Source organism: Trachypithecus francoisi, unplaced genomic scaffold, assembly GCF_009764315.1.
Source record: "Trachypithecus francoisi isolate TF-2019V2 unplaced genomic scaffold, Tfra_2.0 Lachesis_group5, whole genome shotgun sequence".
NCBI classification, from domain to species: Eukaryota; Metazoa; Chordata; class Mammalia; order Primates; family Cercopithecidae; genus Trachypithecus; species Trachypithecus francoisi.
Window position 1 is genome coordinate 24,403,244 of NW_022681470.1, and position 26,475 is coordinate 24,429,718.

General features: G+C 48.3%; 1 protein-coding gene across 8 annotated transcripts in view; it reads left to right on the top strand.

The window, feature by feature from the left end:
• RCSD1 (RCSD domain containing 1) overlaps nucleotides 1-26,475 on the top strand; it is a 76,142-nt gene that overhangs the window by 47,185 nt on the left and 2,482 nt on the right. For 2 of the 8 annotated variants that reach the window (XM_033196916.1, XM_033196913.1), the window contains exons 1-6: nucleotides 951-980; nucleotides 7,092-7,193; nucleotides 8,388-8,477; nucleotides 13,279-13,350; nucleotides 17,322-17,525; nucleotides 20,335-21,078. In XM_033196916.1, coding sequence (XP_033052807.1) covers nucleotides 966-980; nucleotides 7,092-7,193; nucleotides 8,388-8,477; nucleotides 13,279-13,350; nucleotides 17,322-17,525; nucleotides 20,335-21,078 — 1,227 coding nt within the window. In that variant the 5' untranslated portion in view covers nucleotides 951-965. Of the gene's footprint in view, nucleotides 1-950; nucleotides 981-7,091; nucleotides 7,194-8,387; nucleotides 8,478-13,278; nucleotides 13,351-13,835; nucleotides 14,695-14,769; nucleotides 14,947-17,321; nucleotides 17,526-20,334; nucleotides 21,079-26,475 lie in introns of those variants that run through there. The other 6 variants (XM_033196917.1, XM_033196919.1, XM_033196918.1 and 3 more) reach the window with 4 other exon arrangements.

Consider the following 26,475-nt stretch of genomic DNA (forward strand, 5'->3'; position numbering starts at 1 on the left):
TCTGGGACTTTTTTGGTTTTGTGTGAAATATCTGATTACATGTATTTGTTGATATACACTTGTTTCAATTCCTCTACGTTATCTATTTCTTGCCGTTCTTTACCTCTCTGTATTCTCCCCACCCCTGAAAAAGTCTGTTCACTCCTTGAGGGCCATCATGGTTACCCCAATGCATTCTACAGTGTCTACAGATGCTCAGGAAGGGATGATTAAATGACCCAACAATATGGATGGGGGACGCAACATTCACGAGTGACATTCAGGATTTCTTACCCTCTATCACCTTAGCCAAAGAAATCTTCTGGCCCTAACCCATGTAAACCAAAAGTATCTGAGATAGGTCTTTATTTAGAAAGTTTATTTTGCCAAAGTTAAGGATGTACCCCCAGGAGGCAGGTCTGTGCCTTTCTCCAAAGATGATGTTGAGGGCTTTAATATTTAAAGGGGAAAGGATGAACATTGGGGAAAGAGGAAGAAATTTTAAAAAGGTGTGAGCAGATAAGAGATAAATGGCCGGGCGCGGTGGCTCAAGCCTGTAATCCCAGCACTTTGGGAGGCCGAGACGGGCGGATCACGAGGTCAGGAGATCGAGACCATCCTGGCTAATACAGTGAAACTCTGTCTCTACTTAAAAATACAAAAAACTAGCCGGGCGACGAGGCGGGCGCCTGTAGTCCCAGCTACTCGGGAGGCTGAGGCAGGAGAATGGCGTAAACCGGGAGGCGGAGCTTGCAGTGAGCTGAGATCCGGCCACTGCACTCCAGCCTGGGTGGCAGAGCAAGACTCCGTCTCAAAAAAAAAAAAAAAAAAGAAAAAGAGATAAATGGTTGCATTCTTTTCAGACTTTGATCAGCCTTTCACCAGATACACAATTTACATGTGAGAGATGAGTAGAGGAAACAGTCCACCTATTGCCTCCATAGCTCAGTGAATCTGCATTTTTACATCAGCGGAAGCAATCAGATATGAATTTGTCTCAGGTGAGCAGGAGAGTGACTTAGAGTTCTGTCCTTTGTCCCACACCTGGGAAGATAAGCTATTAATTTACATTATCAGGGTAAAATTCAACAAAACTGTTTTAGGGTAAATACCTTGGGGCCACAAGGAATTTTCTAGTGGGAAAATTATGAGGCGGGTATGTGGCTTTTTAATCTTTGTCTATCTCATTCAGGAATAAAGTGGGAGGCAGATTTGCCTGATGCATTTCACAGCTTGACTTTTCCCTTTGGCTTAGTGATTTTGGGGTCTGAGGTTTATTTTCCTTTCAAGCCCATCCCATCTGCATTCTACACCAAAATGCCCTCCAGGCTCCCACTGGAATAACAGGACCAGTCCCCTCACTTTGAGAATGAAAGGCAGATTAGGGTGACTAAGGAGACAACCCAGACCTCAGTCTTTGGGCCTCTTCTCTTCCCTATTCTCCATTTCCTCTGACTTTATGCAGTCCTGTAACATCATCTACCATCTCTAGCTAGTGACTCTCCAAGTTTGGTTTCTGGCCTGAAACACTTCTCTGAACTCCAGACTCGGGTATATATTCAACCTTCTGCACTGCATCTCCACTTAGATGTCTAATAGACATGTCAGACTTTCAGGACCAAGAAAGAACTATTCATTGCCCACCTAGCCCCACCCACTCCTCTCTCCCCAAGATGGCTTTCCAACCCAGAAGCAAATACCCCATGCATCCTGTTATCCAAGTCAAACCCTCAGGAGTCATCCATGATTCTTCTCTTTCCCTTGCTCACACCCATGCATTGGTAATTCCTGGCAGCCTGACCTTCAAATCCCATCCCCCTGCACAAGCCCGGTTCACTCCCGCACCCACTCTCAGGTGGACTGCCGCCAGCACCTGCCTCTGCTCACCCGCTTCCACTCCTGTCCCTCCTGCACAGACAGCCCCTTGATGTGTGATTCAGGTCACATCCCTCCTTGAAACCCTCCAAATGACATCCCGCTGGCTCAAGATAAAACACAAACTGCGTGCTCTGGTCCATGAGGCCCAATGTAGCCGGCCTCACACCACCTCTCGCATCTTCCCGCCCCCTCTTTTCCCTGCCACCCTTCTCTTTTCTCTGCCCCTCAACCTTTGTTTCTGTCTGTGCTTCTGCTCAGAACAATTTTCCTTTTCTCTTTTCCCCAACTGGGATTCAATTCATGTGCTCTCTCTTCAGAGATGTCTTCCCACATTCCCATAAAATAAGTGCCCTGTTTTATTTTCTTCACAGAATATAACAAAGTATCTTATGGTTTCCTGTGTGCCTGTTTACTGCTGAAGTAGCAACTTCTGAAGGGCAAGGATTGTCTTGTTCACTGATGTATCTCAGGGCCTAGACCAGTAAATGTCTATTAACAAGAGACCGAGTAAGTTAACTCTACCAGTAAAGGTACAGAGTTAGTACAGCATGTTGGTGTGGAAAGAGCTAGAACTTTGGAATCCAGAAAATTCTCATGCCTGCACTTACTGACTTGAATGGTAAGTTACTTAGCAACTCTGGGCCCCAGTTTCCTCTTTTAGAGAGGTAAGAATTATAGAAAATATATCGAAGGCTGTAAGGACAGTGCCTCTCACATAGGAGGTACTCTGATAGACAAGTAGGTCAAATGGACCTACCTGGTTCCCAGTCCAGAACGTTTTCCCTCCTCCTAGGATGGTAATGGTCAACCACTGGGATAAATTGAAGAACTAGGGATAAGTAAGGACATAAAGGAAGATTCTAGAGTCATTGCAGTATTTCAGAGAGACTCCATGGTGGTCTTCTTGAAGTGATGGTTTAAGCATGGTCACACTGGAAGGGGTGATCCCCTTCAGTTCTGGAGGAGTGAAGAAGCAAATATACCTCAGACCTTTGAGGCCCTGGGCACTGGCCTATTTCTGGTGACAGAGAGAAACTTCCTTTTAGCTAAGAGCATAGTTCTTCCAGCCCCACGCTGGACTCTCTCACTGCATCTTCTCTTAAACTGTAGATGATGAGGCCTTCCCTGGTGCCTTGTTTCCCTAAACCATAGCCCAAAGGCTGGGAGATACTGAGACCTTGGACCAGCGTAGAGGGTGGAGAGACAGGGCAGAGCCTGGGAAGCAGGTAGAGCCTAGTCTGGCCTGTACATAAAGGTCTCATTATGTGGATGGTCAGCAGTATCCAAATTGTGTTTACGCAACATGGCAACAGCAGAGGGGAAGTTCCATGCTGTCCAGACAAAAGGGCTCCTCAGTTCTCAGAAGAAAGTCCCATAGAAATAGAAAGTAAACACCAGAGGTGATTTTTCTCCTGGCCTTGGCAAAGTCAGACCAGACAGTAACCAAAGGCATGGTTTCCGAGTTACCTGGCATGGCCCAGCTGGAAGGTAGCAGGGAGGGCTTCGTAAGCAAGGCCTGGGCCCAGGAAGATGGAGTGCAGGCCTGTGATCTGTAAAGACAAGTGTGAGCTAAAGCAGAGCCCAAAGGGAGATGAGTACAGAAAACAGATCTAAGACATGGAAAATGGCCCAAGAAGAAAGGACAAGCTAAAGTCAAGGCAGTGACCAAGACCTAGAGGGTAGGTGCTGGCAGGGGAGGGACTTACATCTGGGTATGGTCAACGGGGGTGAGTTGAGGGTGTCAGTGACTCTGGCAGCAGGTACCCAGGTCCTGACACCAAAAGACCAGGTCGGATGGAATGAGGAGGAAGAAACCAACCTTAGATGAGCACTTTTTTTTTTTTTTTTGAGGCAGAGTCTCTGTTGCCCAGGCGGGAGTGCAGTAGTGCAGTGATGTGAGCATGATTTACTGCAGCCTTGACTACCTGGGCCCAAGCCATCCTCTCTCCTCAGCCTCCTGAGTAGCTGGGACCATAGGCACAAGCCACCACACTAGGCTAATATTATATACAGATGGGGTATCTCTTTATTGCCCAGGCTGGTCTCGAACTCCTGAGCTCAAGAGATCCTCCTGCCTTGGACTCCCAAAATGCTGGGATTCCAGGCATGAGCTACTGTGCCCAGCCAAGCACATACTATGTTTCAGGCTCTGTGCTAAGTGCTTTATGGACATCACAGGAACAGAGAAAGAACTTTTAATCCAGAGAGGCTAAGGGTGTCTCAGGAAAGTCTGGGAATAGGTAGAGAAACTGAAGTTCTCAGAGCTAACAGTCAAGGTGAGGGTATGGCCTTAGCAAGACTGCTGTGAAGAGCTCCTGGCCCATGGCTGAGGTGGTGTGGCGCTGAGCACACTGCGATGGGGTTAGCAGCTGTACCTGCCAGAATTGCTAAGGCAGAAATCCAGGCCCAGCGTCAAACAGGCTGAGCCACCAGCCCCGATTCATCCCGAAGACCACGCTTCTTCCACTGCACCTATACAACTCAGAGGCTAATAATAATGTTGAGATTTGTATAGCACTTTACAGTTGCCAAAGCACTTTCACAAACGATGCTACTTAACCAATGTCCATTACTGGAGTCTCAGGAGTTGGAGTCAGATGTTTCACAGATTATCCTGTTTGGTCTGTCCTGTGTGACTCTGGCTGTCACTTGCCTTCTCTGGGTTTAATGTGCCCAGAGGGCAGACGGTCATAATCAGTCAGTCTTCCACAAAAGAGGATGGGAAGCGTCTGGAGAGGGGCTGATGGTGAGAGGATCTGCCAAGCTTTAACAAGCTCTGGAGTCCTTAGTCTAAAGAAAACCCATTCACTAGGCTCCAGGAAAACAAACTCAGAGGTATTAGAATCTTTCCTTCAACCCAACTTTTAAGCCCTAAATGCTTCCAGAAGCCTCAGAGTTCTCTCACTTCTGAGCCCCTTGCCAAGGCCAGTTTGAGACAGGGAAGTAAGGGAGGAGCTTTTGATTCCTATACAGCTCTATTTTTAACTGGAATTTATCTTCCTGCTCCACCAGTGATTGGCGCCTTTGAAGCTGAGGTAAAGCGCACTGTCAGCAGGACCCAAGTGTAAATAGCAGGGGACAGAGAGACTGATCTGTGATGTGGGCAGGAAGTTAGACAGATGGACAAACCAATCAGCCAGTGTCTTTGCCAAGAACAGCTCAATTAATCACACACTGTCCCCAAGCCTCTCTTCGTTGTTCCATTCTCTGACCTCCTTATGTGGCAAGTGTGAGGGTCAGGTCTAGGAGCCCTCCCCAGTGGGGAACTCATCAGGGTGGGGCCTTGCACTCCCCGGTTTTCCCCCAGCATCATGGGGAAATCTGGCATCTTGAATAGAGGTGATTCCTTTTATATCTTTATGTGAAATCAGCATTTGGTGTTTAGGCTAGGATGGAGATGAGTTTGAACTAGAGCAACCCACAGTAAAGGGGTACCTGTCTTTTCCTCCAGAACAGCCGTTCACAGATCGGAAAGTCCATGGCCCCAGCAGTTCCTTCAAATCCCTAAACGAAGCCTTTTTTTTTTTTTTTTTTGAGAACGGAGTCTCACTCTGTTGCCCAGTCTGGAGTGCAGTGGCACCATCTCGGCTCACTGGGAACCTCCACCTCCCAGGTTCAAGTGATTCTCCTGCCTCAGCCTCCCGAGTAGCTGAAATTACAGGCACACACCACCACACCCAGCTAATTTTGTATTTTTAGTAGAGATGGGGTTTCACCATGTTGGCCAGACTGGTCTCGAACTCCTGACCTCAAGTGATCCACCTGCCTCAGCCTCTCAACGTGCTGGGATTACAGGCGTGAGCCACTGTGCCCAGCCTGTCAAAGCCTTCTTCTCAAAGCTTTACCCCATTAACTTGACTTCGCTGCCGGAAGTGGGTGGGAGGTGAGGAGATCTGCCCCTCCTTTGCTCCAAGGGGACAGCATCTTAGAATGACTAAAGTTATTTACTTTGAAGGGAGCATCCAAATAAGAAAGCTCAGAGATACCACTTTTAGCACAAAAGGAGGGCCAAGGAAGTGTGTGTGTGTATGTGTGTTTGTGTGTGTACAAGCGAATGAGCTCGCTGCTGGAGGGAAGCATCCCTTGTTTTTGTAGACCACAAGAGCCAGGGAAAGGCAGAGATGGATTTTCTCAGACAAACTACTGCCCAAATCCTCCCATTTTCAGACTAGAAGTGAGGAGGGGAAGTGACGGGGGAGTTCGAAGTCTGTGTAAGAAATGCTGCCATCGTGGTGACAAAAGACGAAAACCTAATGTCTCTGGGACTGGACATGTAAAAAATCTGATTCAAACTAAGTGGTTATGTAGGCCTCCTATAACAAGGCAGAAATGAACTGGCCGTTTCCAGCGTCACCGACTTACTGTGTGTCTTGGTGACAAACGGTACATGAGAATAAATGGTGTCCTGGGGTGCATCTTGGCCTCTTCAGGGATCCTGGAGGCACCTCAACGGAGGGACAGCCACGGTAAACTGATGACCCCACTGGAGGCAAGACTCATCGCCAGTAACAATAACAACCACCCTTCCAAAGCACTTGCGACGTGCCAGGCCTTGTCCCAGCACTCTGGGTATATAGCAAATCATTTAATCCACAAAACAACTGATGAGGGATGCGCTACAACCATCCTTGTCAAGGCACAGAAAGGTTAAGCCATTTGCCCCAGGTCCCCAAGCTGGTAAGAGATGGAGCAAGTCAGTACCTGAATCCGGGCAGTTTGGCTCCCATCCACAGTGCTATCTGCTCTCATGCCACTAATTTATTAATTCCACAAATATTTACTGAACACTTCTTTACCCATGGCACTCAACTAGGGAACACAAGACACATATATATGTGTTTCAAGTTCAGTAAAGGGCATTTGCTCACCCTCGTTCAGGAGGTAAGGAGACTCGTACACTGTCGCAGACATTGTCCTTTGCCGGTGGGGTCTTTGAGGAATGAGAAAATTGGACCTGTACTGCCTCTAAGCTCCCTGGGCACCCCTCCAGGACAGAACCAGGTTTTGTTTGTCTCCAGGTCCCCAAAGCCACACCCAGGGCTAAGAGCATTGTAGATGTTCACCAAATGTGGTTGACCAAATTTTTTAAGTCCTTGAATGCAGGAGCCAGTTGGATAATGCTGTTAAAATACCTCATTGTCACAGCATTCCTGCTTGTGGCCACAAAACAAGTGCCTTGCATGGCATCTGGTACCCATTTGCTGACGAACTGTTGCTTCTCCTCGATTTGCCAGGAACGACCGGCAGAGACCAATGCCAATGTGGACAATTCAGCATCCCCCTCGGTGGCCCAGCTGGCCGGGCGGTTTAGGGAGCAGGCGGCTGCAGCCAAAGAGGTGAGTCAGGCGACTTCAGAGCAGCCTCTTCGGCAAAGGGCAGGAGGAAGGGGAAACCTGGTCAGGCTCAGCAGAGAGGGAGGGAGGAGGCTTGGGAGTTACCAAATTAGGAAGAGAAGCCAGGGGCTGGAGGGGTTTCTCTGAATGTGAAGAATGCCTCACGGCTGCTGTGCCTGGGCAGAATCTGTCCCCACCAGGGTGAGGCTTGCACTCTGGCCAGGAGGGATGAGACACAGGGCAGAGATGGGCATCCGTATCCATTTCCATCTTGATCATCCACCTCTACAGACTTAGATCCCACACAGCTGTGCCAGGCCTGGACTGGGGTCAGAACAAAGAAGTTCCTACAGCCAGCTCCTGCCCCATAGCCAGAGCAAGGCAAGGCTGGGGCAGACTCCAAACTGAGAATTGAGAAAGAAGAGAGGACTTGGAGGAAAGCACATTCAGATGGGAAACCAGGGATCAGGAAGGAAGAGTGTCCAGTGACCAGTAGAAGAAAGTGTGACAAGGGAGGGTCTTAACTTTGGAGAGATTTGGGCTAGATTTTCTTGAGTCATGCAGTGTGAGAAGCTCATTAGAAGTGAGAATGATAGGGCCAGGCACGGTGGCTCACCCCTGTAATTTCAGCACTTTGGGAGGCCAAGGCAGGCGGATCACTTAAGGTTGGGAGTTCGCAACCAGCCTGACCAACATGGAGAAACCTCGTCTGGGATTACAGGCTTGAGCCACCGCGCCTGGCCTTTGGCTTGCATTTTTAAGTGCACTATTTTGGGGTTTTGTTTTCCCATCTGAAAAATCAGGTTCATAATTTCTAGACAGTATAGGCATGTCATAAAGGATAAAGAAGATAGCATTGATCTCAGGTGCTGGCACTGTCTGAAAACTGAATGTGACTCAGGTCAGTGAATCTCAAGTAAAAGAGGACATTCTAGCAGGAAAGGAAATGGAGCCGAGAGGATGAAAGTCAAAATGGGTAGATGGTAAACAGAATTAATTTAAATAGTAAGCGGGCTATCCCAAAGACACGCAGTTCCCTTCCTCCATTCTTAAATATTCCTGCACTTCCCTAACATCCTAACATTCCTAAATTCCTAAACCTTCCAGAAACCAGTTTCCACTTCCTTGCTCTTCCTCCCTGTTACCTGATCAGTGCTCTCTTTTTCTCTGTGTGTCTGTCTGTCGCCCTCCCTCTAGACACCAGCCAGTAAACCAACCCGAAGGAAACCGCCCTGTTCCCTCCCCCTGTTTCCCCCCAAGGTAGAGCTGGGCCAGAATGGTGAGGAGGTAAGTGCTGCTGTTGGGGCTCAGACGACACTGTGACGGGTTCTATCCCCTTCTTGGAGGAGGGGGCACCAAACTCATACTTTAAAGCTCAGACTCTATGCAGGGAATGTCTCCATTTCAGAGTGAATCTCCTTTTTTTTTTTTTTTTTTTTTTTGAGACAGAGTCTCACTCTGTCACCCAGGCTGGAGTGCAGGGGCCGGATCTCAGCTCACTGCAAGCTCCACCTCCCGGGTTTACGCCATTCTCCTGCCTCAGCCTCCCAAGTAGCTGGGACTACAGGCGCCCACCACCTCGCCCGGCTAGTTTTTTGTATTTTTTTAGTAGAGATGGGGTTTCACCATGTTCACCAGGATGGTCTCGATCTCCTGACCTCATGATCCACCCGTCTCAGCCTCCCAAAGTGCTGGGATTACAGGCTTGAGCCACCGCGCCCGGCCTGAATCTCCTCTTAAATGTTTCCTGAATCCTTTACTTTGGAGACTAGGTTCCTCCCTGCTCCTTTTTACTGAGGCTCCTTTATGATTTGTCAAGGATAGGAACACTATTTTCCAAGCCTGAGAATTTTAGCAAAGAGAATGGGTCATATATTATTAATAGACCCAATTCAGGAGCCAGAAATGTTCTGTTTTATTCCCAGGTCTGACTTAGATGATCTTGGAATAAGGTGTGGAGAAGGGACCTGGAAAGGGGGCTACAATTACGTGGGGCAGGACGGAAGCGTGAGAAAACCCTGTGGTTCTGCAACATCCTTATAAAGCCTGGCTATTGTTCAAGATCACTGGAAGAAAACCAGAGCACACAGGAGGCCTCGTTGCTCTCAGATATAAATAGCCAATGTTACCAACATAATAAAGGCTCTGGTATCATAGATCATAGCCAGTAATAGGTTCTTAGCCTGCATATTCTACTATCTTTATTTATCTAATTGTAGCTGCAGGAGTGTCTTCTCCACACCTTATGCCAGCAACCCATGAACCTTCACTGTGGTCATGGTCTGTGCCAGAAATGGATTTGCATGTTCTGTCATCTCACCTGGGAGGCCAACCCCAAAATAAAGCAAGCAAGCTAAGGCAATTTCATCCCCGAATCCCAACCTCTTTCAACGACCTCTTTATTCTCTCCTTATTTTTGGGGGACCAACACCCTGACAATAGCCATTAGGTACCCCTATGTGAACTTGGGCAAGCATCTTAATGCCTACATTTTCTCATCTATAAAGTGAAACAGCTGAAGTAGATCAATGGTTTTCTTTTTTTTTTTTTTTTTGAGACGGAGTCTCGCTCTGTCGCCCAGGCTGGAGTGCAGTGGCCGGATCTCAGCTCACTGCAAGCTCCGCCTCCCGGGTTCACGCCATTCTCCTGCCTCAGCCTCCCGAGTAGCTGGGGCTACAGGCGCCCGCCACCTCGCCCGGCTAGTTTTTTGTATTTTTTAGTAGAGACGGGGTTTCACCGTGTTAGCCAGGAGGGTCTCGATATCCTGACCTCGTGATCCGCCCGTCTCGGCCTCCCAAAGTGCTGGGATTACAGGCTTGAGCCACCGCGCCCGGCCGATCAATGGTTTTCAAGCCTTTTTGTCAACCTAAGGCTTATAATCAGAAGCCCACGAGATAAAGCAGAAACTCATCGCTGGCCCAGGCCAAGTGAGATGGGGGAGGGGAGGCCTGGAGGCCCAAATGCTCTCAGAATACTCTCTCCCCACTGAACAAGGGTCTTATTCTGGGATGAGAACCCCAAGGAGCACAGTTTAAAAACATTGAGGTTTTCCTTGGGTCTCTTCAAGTGCCAACAATATGATTCTGTGGCTTTATGGGGTCATCAGCCAATGCTGTAACCAAACACATACCAACAACTTCTCTTTCCAGAGGATCAGCTTCTCCTTGTAACCCTCATCCTCTGGGCTCGGTGTCTCTGCTGCTGTGTAATGGGCTGAGGCTATGGTCACCCAGAGCTTAATGTGAGGCTGTCCCCTGATAGCCCGGGCTTGGCCCAGGAGAAGTCACCACACCATACCGAATCTGTTTTCTTATTTGTGAAATGAGGGCAAAAACACTAACCAGCTAGATCAGGAAGGCTGGCTAGGGAAGTTGTATCCCCTGGAGTAAAAGCAGAGGGAGTTAGGCTAAAGACTGGGTTAAATAGCTCCATCCTGGCAGCTCTGTGGAAATGCATTCGCAGGTTTCACCCCATGGGGCACATCACCCAGAAGTTAAATGGCTTATAATAACCAAGGGCTGGATAAGTCCAAGGGTGGATTTTAGAAAGTCCTGCCTGGAATGACAAGCTGCTCGCACATTGAAAGGACACTACCTCCAGGGATCAATGACTTTTTGTGGCCTTCAAATTCACGTAGAAATAAAATGAGCAGCCAGCTTTGTCTTGCAGGGCTAATTGGAGGCTGCCATCCACAATTTCTCCTTCCAGACTTCTGTAGCTCAACCTGCAGAGGTCCTAATGCTGGAAACCTTGGGGGCCTGCAGGGAGGGCCCCAGTCAGGCTGCTCCTCGGTTCCCAATGCACAGTGCCAGAAATTTCATCCCTGCCCTGCTATGCTTGCTCAGGTCTGAGACAGTGGGGTCAGCCCCCTGACAGCACCTGCTGACTGCAGGATCCCTCCTGATGGCAGGGTGACCAAGAGTTACCCCTCTCTAGAAGAACCAGCCAAAAGGGTGTTTAATGCAGCCACAGATCCTGCCTCCTCTACTCAGAAAAGGCTGAAAAGCATTCCCATCTGAAAATTAGTCCGTAGTTTCTAGACGTGGTAAGAATGTCATGTAAATACATCTATATATATACATATATAGGGATGGAAAGCTGGTTTTTCTCGACCAATTACTAGTCTCAACCACTTGCCTGAAGCCCGTTGTTATACCGTAAAGGAAATGATGCCACCTGCTGTCATTTCTAGGAACTGCACTAGAGGTTATTTTGGATTCTTTCTGCTTTGCAATTCAAATCAATAGGGTTTTAGGGAGCATCAGCTGGGTCCCCAGTACTATACTGTGGTTAAGGGGCAGAGTCCACTGAATTTCCACAGATTTCAGAAGACAGTGGTCAGCTGGGGAAGAGAAGAACTCATAGTATTACGTGAAGTGAGCTTTATCAGCAAAATTGTTGCTACAGTTTCTAAAAGTTTCTCTGAAAACCCGAGCCCATCTGAAATTTCCCTGTAAAGCACAGAAACTAAGGACACTTCCACTGGAGCTGGAAGCTCTTTATACTCGTCCTAGATAAAAAGCTCCTTGAAAGACTGCTATAGGAAAAGACCCGACATTGAAGACACATGGAGGCAGAGGCAGCGGCAGCGGGAGTCCTTAGGATCATTTATTCCTGCCCAGCTGCATCTTGGTAGAGGAGGCTGAAGCCAGGGGCATTGTCTGGCTCCTGCCAAAATTAGAATTAGAAGGAGTGGGGATCCTGTGAGTACAGCCCATGCTCTCCCTTGGTGTTGGGCTGTAAAAAGATCACGAGCAGTTCAGTTGAGTGAGCCTCCCTCCTTCCATCCCTAAAATACAATCATAAATATCTCAGAATCTTTCTAAGAGATCAGTGTAGTTCTTCTTCTTGTGGTTCAGGTAAATTAGTACATGGGGTCAAGGAGCAGGTCATACACATTGGTCTCCAAACTATCGGGAGATCCCTTCTTTACCTTGGCCTCTGTCCAACCACATGGAAGTCATCCTCTTCCTTTTCTTCATCATCATCCTATCACTGTCACCATTCCCACATATTTGTGGGGATTTTACGCAAAACACAGAGTTAATATTTTTACGTGATATAGATCCCAAAGGCAGACAAGATTCCTGGCATACATTCATCACAAAAATATCTACAACTAACAGAATACTTATGATTATGTAGCACATGCATTATGTAGCCACGGACTGCTCCTGTGGCCGAGACCGAATCATGCTCATCTTTCTATGACCCACACAATGTCTGGAATGTAGTAAATGTTTACTTGATTAAAAAGAATATTCAGGCTGGGCACGGTGGCTCACGCCTATAATCCCAGCACTTTGGGATGCCGGGATGGGTGGATCACCTGAGGTCAGGAGTTCGAAAGCAGCCTGGCCAACATGGTGGAACCCTGTCTCTATTAAAAATACAAAAACTAGCTGGGCATGGTGGTGCATGCCTGTAATTCCAGCTACTTGGGAGGCAGAGACAGGAGAATTGCTTGAACCCAGGAGGTGGAGGTTGCAGTGAGCCAAGATTGCGCCACTGCACGCCAGCTTGGGCAACAAGCAGGACTGCATCTCAGAAAAGAAAAAAAGAAGAAAAAAAAAGAATATTCAACATTTTGGAAAATCATAATTTATAAATCATGCCATCGATGGGATTTTCCAAAATATCACTGGGTCCAGGGAGGAATTCCAGTCATACCTCTGTCATCCTGGTCTAGTTTCTTATTGTGTGTGTGACAAACAAGATGGTCATTTTTGCCCTTTATCTTTGAAATTCCCCAAATTGTTGATTCACAGTGTTGAAGATCTTGCTCAGACATAGTTTTCCCTCATAACGACAATGAAGCCACTCTTCCTGGGAGAGACCTTCTGTATTGAGGACGCTGGTGCTGACTTCTCTGATCTGATTGGAAGATCTTGCTGTGGTGGGATGAGGGAGGGAGGGGGGGGAAAGTCCACGTCACCCAGGCCCTGATGAGGTATGTGGGCTACTGAACTAATGAAAAAGTGGCAACACCAGCTTCTCTTCTCCTTCTGCCTGTGGCTTTTGGGTTCCAACCAGAACCCCACTTTCCTCACCTTACTTATCTGGTTGTTTTGGTTGATTTGCCCCATAGAAATCACCACCCAATGCGAGCCACCCTCCTAAATTCAAGGTCAAGAGCTCGCCTCTGATTGAGAAGCTTCAGGTAAGTACAAAATTCATTGTCCATTGCTACCTTTTATCTAATTCCACTTCTTATCCAAAATTTGCATGACTTTGAGGCTCATCGGGTAGCCCATGGGTCACCTGGATAATTGGCCCCAATAATCAGCCAGTAATCAAATTGCAGTAAACGATGAGGATCTCACAGCCCTGCCTGAGGGAAAAAAATTAACATAAGGACCACATCAAGCATAAACTCATGTATTTGACATTTAGTGGTGGGGTTGATGGATAACGGGATGCCTCAAGAGTCTTTATGCGACTGGGCTCATGCCTATAATCCCAGCTCTTTGGGAGGCTGAGGCTGGAGGATCACTTGAGCCCAGGAGTTCAAGACCAGCCAGGGCAACATAGTGGGACACCATCTCTACAGAATATTTTAAAATTAGCCAGGCATGGTGATGTGCATCTGTAGTCTCAGCTACTCTGAGGGCCAAGGTGGGAGGATCACTTGGGCCCAGGAGGTTGAGGCTGCATTGAACGGAGGTCGCTTCACTACACTCCAGCCTAAGTGACAGAGCAAGCTCCTGTCTCCAAAAAAGAAAAGAAAAAAAAAAAAAAAAGTCTTACGGGAAAGGACACCATAGTTGCAAGAAACATTTCCAAAATGGCCAGGCCCTCTCTCCCAAGGCCTGAATGCAGCCACAAACCATTTCAGCCCTGCATAGGGCTGGTGTTCAGCTGCTGCACACTGCACCAATATGGACAAATTTGTTGTTTGGGAAGCATCCTGTCCAACCTCTCCACCAGTAATCCTGTGTGCCCAGAGCCCTTGCCCACCATGCCCAGGGCTGGTTGGCTCCCTGGGACTGTAATTAAGCAGAAGACACTGGCCCTGAGCTCATAGTCTTGTGGAGACAGAGCTTTCACAGGTGATACAATAAAAGGAGCTAATGCCAGAGATGTCCACTGCGGGTCACTGCCCAGCTCCTACTGCTCGAGACCAGGGTTTCTCAGCCTTGGTATTACTTGAGCTGGATAGTGTTGTTGCAGGGGCTGTCCTGTGCACTGCAAAATGTTTAGCAGCATCCCTGGTCCTATCCACTGATGCCGGTAGCACTCTCCAACAAGTTGTGATAATGAAAAATGTCTCTAGACATTGTCAAATGTCCCCTGGGGGCAAAATCGTCTCCCACCCCAGACCCCAGGTGAGACCCACCATTCTAGAATTTCAGAGCAAGAAGAGAGTGGAGTGGGCCAGAGTAATTAATGAATGTCTTATGAAACACCTATGTCCTGAGCCCGTCCTTAAGGGATGGGTGGCAGAAAAGGAGGGAGGAAGATGTTCCCCGTGGAGGAATGGCAGAAGCTAAAGTGCAGAGGAGAGGTAGGTATGTTATGTCCAGGCGGGGGCTGTAGGAGAGGCTCATGTTTTCACTCCATCCTCTCTCCAACCACCCAGGAGAAGGAACAAGGCTCTTGTGCACCGTAGCCTCCCATCCAGGCTCACCTAAAAGCACTGGCTCACCAACCTCATTCTGAAGGCATCAAAGGTGTCAGGACGAATAGCCATAGCCTCTGTAGTTTCCAGCCATGGAAGAGCCTAGAGATTTGGATCCCAGCCTGATTGGGGGTTAAGGCAAGCATCTCTGGTTTCTGGCCATGAGCCTACCCTGTGGAGGGTGGGGAGGGCTCTGCAGTGTCTACCCGAAATTTAATTCAAGCTGAGAAGCCCTCCACCCGGCTGCAGGAATAGGGTGGTGCTACCTGTCACTCTGGGAGGCTGCAGGCTCCTAAATATGTAACCGGGATCTCTCAGAAGGGATCCCAGAACTCCAGCACTCCTCCTAGCATCCAGCTGAGGGATGCAGCCCCAGACTCCTACCTCTGGCTCCCTGCAGCCCACCCTAGCCCTCATTCAAGTGCCAGAAACCAGTTACAAATATTCTGTACCCTGTAGTTTTGGACCCATTCCTTTTTCCAGGCATTAGTGAGTCTTTTGGGGAAACACAACAACTTGAGAATGTGGTTTGGATGTCTAGTTGTTCAGTCTCATTAAGATTGTCAGCAATAGAACGACAACTTAGCCAAATCCCACAGGAACCTTACTTTCTTGGGAATATGTGGGAGAAAGAGCTGAGAAATGCATCACCAGCTAGATTTTCTTCTAACTATTCTACTGAATGAATTGTGAACTAGGGGTTTTCTTTTTTAGGATAGTCCAAAATTCACAATTCAACTTTTCTGCTGACTATCAACATCCATTTTATTTGCAAGCAGTCTTACAGAGGGAATTTCTCTGCTTGAAATTTAGAGAAGGGCATTTCCTTCAAGGTCCAGTGAACCCCCTCTGCCATGAAGCCTTCTCAGTCATGCCAGCACATCAACCTGCACAGCAACTATGCTGCAAATCCTTCCCTGGGTACTCCCCATATACTGCTTTTTTTTTTTTCCTTGCTTTGCTTTGTTGCCCTGGATGGACTCAAACTCTCAGACTCCTGGGCTTAAGCAATCCTCCCACCTCAGCCTCCTGTGTAGCAGGAATTACAGGCACACACCACTGCACCCAGCTTCATATGCTGCTTTTTGACATGGTTTGAGCTCGTATGCTATTTAACTTTCGTATTTTATATCTTGAACTCTTACCATGACTCAGTCTTGTCTGTATGATACCTTCTTTCTTAAGATCACAATGAAAACACTAACAGCCTTCTAAACGTGTGCAATGCTTTCAAGTCTGCAAGTCCTAAAGTATACATAGGAGGTCTCCAGGACAGCAGAGTCTGGCTGGTGGGAGGTGGGAAGGTGGCCAACGGGAGCCGGGAGGGAGAGGGTGTGAGTGCGGGGCAGGAAAGAGTACACAGGGACCAGATAGAAAAGACTTTGGAAGTCAGGACAAGAGGTTTGGACAGACAAAGAATCTGAGATTCGGAAAGGCTGTTGGACTTGTTGAAGGCCTGAAGGTCACACTGCTACTAAGTGAAAGATCCAGTATTTAAAGTCAGATCTGTCGGTGTGGAAAACCCATGTACTTCCCGTTGCACCGTCTGCCTCTCACATTCCGTCCCTTCTCTGTGAGGTCTCAGAGTGGCTCTGTCTCCTGGTTCACCACTGTCAGAGGGTCTGCGGGATGCAGCTCTGCAGTGATTTAGGAATGTCGAGGGCAGGAGAAGCGCCCCTAGATGGCCTTAAAGAGGATTGGACACTCACGCACGTTCTCCCAGTGGACACCTTCGGGCATCTGGGACCATCTGCTTCCTCCCCAACCAAACTCAAGACTCCCTGAGGCTTTTGTTACCTTTGGGTGACTCTCCCATTTGGCCGCCTTTCATTTTGATCATGTCACACCTTTACCTTGATACCCCAAGTGGTGGCTCATACTATGGTGTGTCCTGCTGCCTTCTTCCTGGAAGAGCTCAGCGGCCTGCTGTGTTCACCACTCTGCCATCTGTTGAGAAGGAACCTGATACCCAGAGGCTGAGGAAGAATCAGACCCGGTGTGAATCTCAGGGCAGATCCCTTAGCCACTTTCTTGATTGTGCAATGAGAACACAGTGAACGTGTGGGGTTGCTGTGGAGGACATGGCTACCTGTGCCTGGCAATAGTAGGCATCCAGTGGGAGTGAGTACTATTGACTCTGATGAGAAAGGCGATCACAGAGCCTGATTTCCTGTGAGATCCTGGCACCATAGGTGCTCCTGGCAGCTGCTGCTTCGCCACTTTGTTGATAAGCTGGGCTTGTTCCGGGACATTTTTGTTGGATCCTCATCAGTGCTGGCTGAGCATTTTGGAATGCAGCCTGTGGCAAGCCAGGTAGCGGAAGGAGGATAGAGTAGGCAATGCTTCCAAGAGCAGGCCATGATGGGACAGTGGATGATGGATTGGGAATTAGCACGAAAAGCCTGGTGTTACCTAGTCTCAACCAGGCCTGAGGCCAGGTAAGCAATAAGCTAAAGTAGAGGCTCTCGTCTTCTCCCCAGTCCTATTTGAAATTTTTCACCTTTCCTTGACAGGCCAATTTAACCTTTGACCCAGCTGCTCTGCTGCCTGGGGCCTCACCCAAGAGTCCTGGACTCAAGGCCATGGTGTCGCCGTTTCACAGCCCACCTTCTACCCCTAGTAGTCCTGGTGTGCGATCTCGGCCCAGCGAGGCAGAGGAGGTGCCTGTCAGCTTTGACCAGCCCCCTGAAGGCAGTCATCTGCCCTGTTACAACAAGGTAAATTCTAGCTCCAGATCATGGAGGTGTGTCTGTGGAAATGTGGACTCCGAATTTTCTCTACCCTGTTGTCCTGGAGAAAGGAGGCAATGTTTGGAGTTATTCTCAGAGCTGCGTTTTAACCCAAGTGAAATTTCTCCTCTTCTTTGCAAGTAATTCCTGAACTAGGATAACCTTCTTCCTCGACTGACTGGCTCATCTTCTCTCCCTATAACTATTCCATTCGACCCCAAGACAAGCTTGGGGGATGGTGTGCTCTCTCCTTTGCGGAGAGAGGTATGGAAATTCACGACTGATCCCAGCTGCATGGTTCATTAATGTCAAAAGCTGAACGCAAAAGCTAAAGGCCTGATCAGTGATTCGCACAGAATGCTGGGCAGCATCCCTAGAACTCCAAAACATCCTGTCTGGCCTGGTGTGAATAGTCCTAAGTGTCCCAGTGTGGACTCAAATCATTCTTCCTGCAGCTTGCCCCAGTTAAAGAACATCCAAACTGTTCCCTTTGCAAAAATGACACGGCAGGGTGCATTTCTACAGATGCAACCCTGGTCCTCTGTGTGAGCTTTCATCACATCCCTGGCCCTGCTGGGAGGCGGTAAGGATCAGAGATACGGTCCAAGCAGGTAGCCAACAAATTTGGGCCAGGGCCAGGCAGGGGCTAAGACTTCCGGGGGTCTGGTGCCAGGGAATGCTAAACGGGTGCGGCTTTAAAATTAATGATGGAGAAATGAGATCTTCTAGGCCATTCTAGGAAGTCCAGCTAGCAAAAAAAAAAAAAAAAAAAATCAAATGTGTAAAAACAGGGACGGCTCAAGGAAATAAACTAGTGGCAAGGAGGGGTTTGGGCAGGCTTGAGCCTGTGGGCTAGGGCCAGAGTGGAAGTTCCCCAGCCAGGGTGATGGAGACCCCTGAAGGCAGAGAGGAACCTTCAGAGAGAGCCATCTTCTCACAGGGTAAGGCAGGGAGCGAGGAGCTGCTACCTGGTCATAATGCCTGGAGGCTTCAGCCTTCTGACAGCAGCAAGGGGAAATTATTTTGGAACCCTGCTGGTCCTAAGGGCTGGGGCCTTGATACCTTCCAGAGCTGACCCCATCATGGTCTCAGGAAAGGGCTTGGGAGGCCCTGATAAACCAAGTATTCATTCCAAACCTCTTAGATGGGGAACTAGGATTGACAAATACCAAAATGTGAATCAGTGGGAAAATAACATTTACAAAAATTTATTTTACAAACTAATTATTTTGTTTTGTTTTGTTCTGTTTTGTTGAGGCAGGGTCTTCCTCTGTCACTCAGGCTGGAGTGCAGTGGTAAGATGTTGGCTCATGGCAACCCCCACCTCCTAGGCTCAAGCAAGCTTCCTAGTAGCTGGGACTACAGACATGCACCACCATGCCTTGTTTTGTATTTTTTGTAGAGACAGGGTTTTGCCATGTCTTCAACCAGCTCCTGCAGCTTCTGGGCTCAAGTGATCCGCTGGCCTATGCCTCCCAAAGTACTAGGATTACAGGTGTGCACCACCATGCCCAGCCCACTTACATACTAATTTTTAAAGGATGCATCACTCTAGTAGATAGGGTATCTGGTGTGAACATTTCCATTGCACCTTTGACTAAGTCTGATGAGCTGAGAAGAGGCCCCATTCTGAGATTCACATGCTTCCCAGAGAGATCACCTTCAGTCAGCTCTGCTGGTGCTCCTGGGGAACATCTTCTGACAGTGGTGGACCTGAGTTCCAGAAGCAAAGGAATCTGGCTGCTCAGGTTTCCCAGTATCAGCCAGCTTCATGGGGGATGGGAAGGGCAGAGTCAGGCAAGAGAGGAAGCTAGTCACCAGGTGTCCAGCTTAGCACTCTTGAGGTCCCTGCACCAGGGCCTGACTGTCAGCAGGTCTCTAATATTCTTCTTGGTGCGATTCATCTTTGTCAAAGTATAATTTCCAAAAGTTCAATTTTCAAATTTTTCAAAATTTTACAGTGTAGTAAAATCATAAGTTATCTTTTTTACTGGATAGAAAGCATTTTTGCATCTTCACAAGATAAAAATCTGACTCTTATGCAAAATAGAGAAAGATTTTATTCAACATGTCAATTTTTGAGGAAACTTGTAAGCTGGTAAAACTTACCGAAATAGCATTTGAAGAACTGGTCATTTATAGACAATTAGACAATTTCTTTTTTTTTTTTTATGCAGGGTCTTTCTGTGTTGCCCAGGCTGAAGTGCCGTGGCGTGATGACAGCTCACTGCAGCCTCCATCTCCCAGGCTCAAGCTATATTCCCACCTCAGTATCCCAAGTAGCTGGGACCACAGGTGTACATCAGCACACCCAGCAAATTTTTCTTACTTTTAGTAGAGATGGAGTCTTGCTATGTTGCCCAGGCTGATCTTGAACTCCTGAGCTCAAGTGATCCTTCTGCCTCAGCCTCCGAAAGTGCTGGATTACATGTGTGAGCCACCATGCCTGGCAGCAATTTTTTTTAAGTGTCAGAATAAAATTGCTCAATTAGACACCAAACTGGTTAATGTTTTACAGTGTAATAAAATCATGAGTTTTTGTTTTTGTTTTTTACTTAATGGAAAGCATTTGCATCTTCACAAAATATAAGCCTGCAGGTCACCATGGGATTTCACAATCCCACACGACTCTAACCTATAATAAATAGCAAACAATGATTCGTTCTCCTGGAAAATTAAATGGTCCTTGCGTGGACTTGTGAAGCAGTGCACCAGACTGACATTGAAAGCTCATACAGCCCTCCTCTTGGCCTTTTTTTATGGATTTTGGATAATTTTCCTTAACACTTTCTTCCAGGTGCGGACAAGGGGCTCAATCAAAAGGCGCCCTCCCTCCAGGCGATTCCGAAGGTCGCAGTCAGACTGTGGGGAACTTGGAGATTTCAGGGCGGCGGACTCATCTCAGGAGAATGGTGCTAAGGAAGAGGATGGGGATGAGGTGTTCCCATCCAAGAGCAAGGCCCCAGGATCCCCTTCGTCCAGTGAGGGGGCAGCAGGAGAGGGAGTGAGAACCCTGGGGCCCGCTGAAAAGCCTCCTCTGAGGCAGTCACCCAGCAGGACAGAGAAGCAGGAGGAGGACAGGGCCAGGGAGGAAGCCAAGAACGGCGAAAAGGCCAGGCGGAGTTCAGAGGACGTGGACGGCCAGCACCCGGCCCAGGAGGAGGCCCCGGAAGCACCCCAGACCTCTGGCCCAGAGGCAGAAAATAGGTGTGGGAGCCCCAGGGAGGAAAAGCCAGCTGGAGAGGAAGCAGAGATGGAAAAGGCTGCAGAGGTGAAGGGGGAGAGGGTGCAAAATGAAGAGGCGGGACCTGAACAGGAGAGCCAAGAAACAAAGAAGCCGGAGGAGGGAGCTGCAGGGAAGGAGACCCTCCATAGTCCCCCTGGAGGAGTGAAGGGCGGTGATGTCCCCAAGCAGGAGAAAGGCAAGGAAAAACAACAGGAAGGGGCAGTGCTCGAGCCAGGCTGCAGCCCCCAGACCACTCCTGCCCAGCTGGAGACCAGCAGTGAGGTCCAGAGCGAGCGAGCGGTCCCCAAGCTAGAGGTAGGTGGTCTGGCTGGTTCACACGCAGAAGTCAGTGCCAGGACCAGGGTGTGCGTCCGTCACATGCCCTGTTCCGTACATCCCTTCATAAATCAGCTCAATATGCAGAAACAAAGGTGCCAGGCTCCTGCCTCGTGCCAACTGGTTGGAGAAAGGCTGTCGCTGAGGCTGAGGGGACAAAAGGACACAAAGGGGAAGTGTGTCTTGCGCTCTTGCCAGCTTCTCGCTGACTTGGGAGTTCTGGCAAGCTTCTGGGTGTGTGTGGAATGACCGAGCCTCGGCACGGCTCAGTAACTGAGGCTTCTATGGAAGCCTGCTGAGTTCAGGAGCCTGGGCGTGCTGCTGCAGGGGATCCAGAGATGAGAAAGAAAGGGGAGCTCCTTTCTAAAAATCATCTCAGTTTAGCACATGAGACCAGCAGCTCTTTCGCTGCATGAACAAGGTGGAATAGGGCAGTGGACAGGGGGCATTCCTAGGGAAGCCCAAAGTGCAAGGGTGGCAGAAACAATTTGTGTATGGATGAGACAAAAAGTTGGGGATGCTTCAGGGCCAAGGTAGCATTTGAGTTGGCCCTCAGAGAAAGAGGCTGTACGTGATGTTGGGACGTTCACTCTCTCTCAGGAATTGGGCATCTGCTGTACATGAGGAGGACGGAGTGACTCAGTCCATGCTCTTCTGCCTGGGCCTGCGCTAACTGGCCCTTTCCCCTACACCGGTCTGCTCCCCACCAACTCCCAGGAAACCCACCTTGAGCCCGCCTATCTATGCTTCAAGAGCAGAACAGTCCAGGCGCGGTGGCTCCTGCCTGTAATCCCAGCACTTTGGGAGGCCGAGGTGGGCGGATCACCTGAGGTCGGGAGTTTGAGACCAGCCTGACCAACATGGAGAAACCCCATCTCTACTGAAAATACAAAATTAGCCAGGCGTGGTGGCACATGCCTGTCATCTCAGCTACTAGGGAGGCTGACGCAGGACAATCGCTTGAAGCTGGGAGGCAGAGGTTGCAGTGAGCCGAGATTGCGCCATTGCACTCCAGCCCAGGCAACAAGAGCGAAACTCCATCTCAAAAAAAAAACAAATAAATAAATAAGAGCAGAACCAGCCCTGCAGAGTCCCTAACAATCTCATCAAGTCAGTCACCCACAATTGTTTCCCCCTTCACTTTTGTTAGTGCATTCATTCATGCATGCATTGATTTACTCACACCACTATCAGCTTCCTGCTACAGCAGCCTCTTTTCTGGCTTCCTGCTTCCACTTTTTTTTTTTCCTCTGCCTATATAATCCGTTCTCTGGACAGCAGCCAGCAGGTTTGATTTGTCTTTTAGATCAACTGCTCTTTGCTAAAATTATTCTCCTCTTGTATTAGGGTTGCCATAAAAAAATTACCACAAACTTGGTGGCGTAAAATAATAGAAATATACTTTCTTATAGTTCTACAGTTCAGGCCTCCAAACTTAAGTTGTTGGCTGGGTTGGTTTCCTCTAGCAGTTTTGGGGGAGAATTTGTTCCTCTCCCCGAAGTTCTGGTGGCTGCCTGCAACCCTTGGAGTTCTCCCTTGCCTCCTCCGGCTCCTGGTGGCTGCTGCAATTCATGGCATCTCTTGGCGTATAGATGCACCACTCCAGTCTCTGCCTCCGTCTCCATCACATGGCCTTTCACTGTTACTGTGTGTCTCAAAGTCCCCCTCCTCCCTCTTATAAAGATGTCAGTCATTAGATGTAGGGTCCACCCTAAATCCAGAATGATCTTGTCTTGAGATTCTTAGTTAACATCTGCCAAGAACCTCTTTCCAAATAAGGTCACATTCACCAGTACTAGGGGTTTGGATTGGATGTACCCACCTCTCCCTGACTCTCCCCTTCACTGTGCTCCAGCCATGCTGAGGTCTTTTTGTTCTTCAAATACAGCAAGCTCATTCCCACTTCAGAGCTCTATCCTTGCTGTCCCCTCTGTGTGAGACATTCCTTCTGATCCTTACAGGGCCATTTCTTACACATGGCTCAGAGCTCAGCTCAGATGGTCCCTTCTCACGGAGGCCTGTCTGTGCCACTCAGTCTAAGCGGACCTCCCTCCACCCCATCAGTTACTCTCTCCCACGATTCTACTTCGTCATCATAGAACACATTACTATTTGAAATTCTCCTGTGTATTTTTTAATTGTCTTTCTCTACTCCTTTTCCTCACTGCATCTCTAGCACCTGCTATAGAACCTGGAACATAGTAGGTTCTTTAAAAAATCTTTGTTGAGTGAATGAATGAATTTTGAAGGAAGACAGAAATTGACCCAAAAGAAATACTCTCTAATGATAGAAGTATAGGTATAAGAGGAATTGATGTGTTTAGGGGATCTCCTGGGGCCCTCACATTATTCCCACTCATGCTAGATCAGGGAGAAAAATGTGTGAGTCCCAAAGACTCATAAAGTATGCTTGAGACCCCTGGGTTAAGTTGTCAGGCAGAGGTGCTCCAGATTTCTTTAACACTTTCCATTCTATGTAAGCAGTCGTTAGATTTAGAATCTTCTGGAACTGAGAGATTCCACCAGCTCTACAGAAGGCAAATACATGCCCCAAACTGTTAGTCCTTTTTGAGGATGAAGTCACTGGGTCCAAGTAGTCACCTGCCAGTGGTTGCCACATCTTATTTTCAGGTTAGGAGACACATGCCTTGCCAGGAGACCTCCCCATTTCACTGACAGCATCTTCCAGTCCTGAAGGGTTGAAAAAGTCACTTTGGTTGAAAAGCTAGTAGGGAAGAGGGCTGCTTCAGGGAGGTCTCAGATAGAAGAAGTCTTCCTGCAGGAACTCCAGGAACTCTGGGGCAGGCTCACTGGTACCCAGCACCCTCAGGAGCACACTCCTCCTAAACAGGCAGCTCAGGTTGAGAAAGAGTAGCTCCACCTCCACCTCTGAATGGAACGAAAGGAATGCTTTTCCTCTTAGTCATCTCTGAGATACTACTTAACCCAAGTGCCTAGTATCTTTTTTTTTTTTTTTTTTTGGCATGGAGTCTTGCTCTGTCACCCAGGCTGGAGTGCAGTGGCACAATCTCAGCTCACTGCAGACTCTGCCTCCCGGGTTCAAGTGATTCTCCTGCCTCAGCCTCTCAAGTCTCAAGTAGCTGGGACTACAAGCCTGCACCACCATGTCAGGCTAATTTTTGTATTTTTAGTAGAGATAAGGATTTCACCATATTGGCCAGGCTGGTCTTGAATTCCTGACCTCAAGTGATCTGCCCACCTCAGCCTCCCAAAGTGATGGGATTACAGGCGTGAGGCACCGCGCCCAGCCTAGTCTAGAGAGACAAAGAAACCAAGGCTCTGAGAGAGGACAGGAGTTGTCCATAGTCACAGAGCTCTATCAATGTTGATATATTAGGCACCTGCCCCATCATCAGAATAAACTGCTTACAAAGTACCTGTGCACGTGTGCATAATTTGTTTAATCTGGAAGAGGGCACTGGTTCTCCAGTCCTCCCTGTTCCTCTTAAACCAGGTCAAGGTCAGAATCAAAATGCCTGAGTCACTAGTGCAAAAGGGATCATCAGTGAAAACAATTACAAGGTTGGCCCCTTGAGTTACGGGCTTCCTTAGGCACCCATGCCTGTCCCAGGTCTTTCCTGGACCCCCCAGAGGCAGCACACCCCTCTAAGCAGTTTTCTAACTCCCTAACCTAATTCCCATCTTGTTCCTTGGTGGTAGAAATAGATTGATCAGACAAACTAATTATGCAATCAGCATTTAATAAGCACCTGTTATCCCTACCAGTATGTGAGATACTGGGAGTCAAAAGTGAAAAAGACAGAGGCATAAACAAATAACAACAAGGCAGTGGAATAAATGGGATTCTGCCCTCGAAGGGTGCTATGTGAAGCACAAAGGCAGGAGCAATTTGTTCTTCGAGAGAAAACAGATAAGTTCCACAAATATGCCAAAGGCATCAGATGTGTGAAAGCACTATAAAGCGTTCCCTTACTGTTAGGTTGCCCCTCACAAGCGTTTTAACATGTCATGCTGAAAGAAGGAGCCACTGTAGGGATTTCGATCACAGGCAGGCTGGACGTATCAAGTCACTGCACTTAGGATTCTGTTTATAAGGAAAAGTTGCCCTGGGAAGAGGGCACAGAATCAGATACAACTCTAATACTTTAAATAAATTTAGCAAGTGTTATCCGGGCACGGTGGCTCACACCTGTAATCCCAGCACTCTGGGAGGCTAAGGCGGGCGGATCACTTGAGGTCAGGAGTTCAAGATCAGCCTGGCCAACATGATGAAACCGTATCTCTACTAAAAATACGAAAATCAGCCAGGGGTGGTGGCGCGAGCCTGCAGTCTGGGAGGCTGAGGCATGAGAATCACTTGAACCCAGGAAGTGGAGGTTGCAGTGAGCTGAGATCAAGCCACTCCAGCCTGGGTGACAGAGACTCCATCTAAAAACAAATAAATGCATAAATAAAAATTTAGTAAGTGTTTCTCAAACACTCATTATGTATCCAGTATTGTGTAGGGCACTCAGCTATGCCAGAGACTAACTTACCCAAACAAAGATATTCGAAATGTTCGGACATCAAATCTGAGACTTTGTTGTATTAACGATAAGTGCTGACTTCCTAATTGCCTGATTGAATTACTTTCCAAGTCATTCCTCTTGGTTTCTCAACATTTGATTTGAAATTCTTTTCTCCCTGAGCTGATGAAATACATCCTTCTCTTGAGAATCCCCTACCTTTGTAACTTTGTAGTGTTTACTTTGTTCTTTCTTTCTTCTCCCTCCTGGTTAACTGGCAGGTCAATAGACTCAGTTCTTGGCCCTTATTTCTTCTCAGTTCTCTTGGGGACGCACTCCCTGCATTCCCACCTCAATCATCCCTCAGACACATTAACTGTCCTCCCCAGAGATCCCTCTGCCTCTCCTTCTCCTTCTCCTCTTTCCCCCTTCTCCTCCTTGACCCTCCCCAGCCCCGAGCATGACCAGCGCTTTGTGGGAGCTCAATCAGTAATGGAATTGTGGCCAGGCACAGTCCTTCACACCTGTGATCCCAGTATTTTAGGAAGGCGAGGCATGAAGATCGCTGGAGCCCAGGAGCTGGAGACCAGCCTGGGCAACATGGGGCAACCCCATCTCTATGATGATACCAGTGCTAGCCTTTCGTTTCTATCTCTACAATCACGACTCATTCCTAACAGAATTCCTGGTCTCCAGACTCACCCTACACATCATTGCCAAATTCCTCTTCCTATAAATACCATAGGTTGACTGCTCTCCTATCCCACACCCTTTGATACTGCCCACTGAAAAATGGAGTTCATGCTCCTCCACGGGCTAGGTTTTGCCACCTGCCTAACCTTCACTGTCTCCATGCCCCTCAACAGCATGGCTGGGGCTCCAGGCAGCC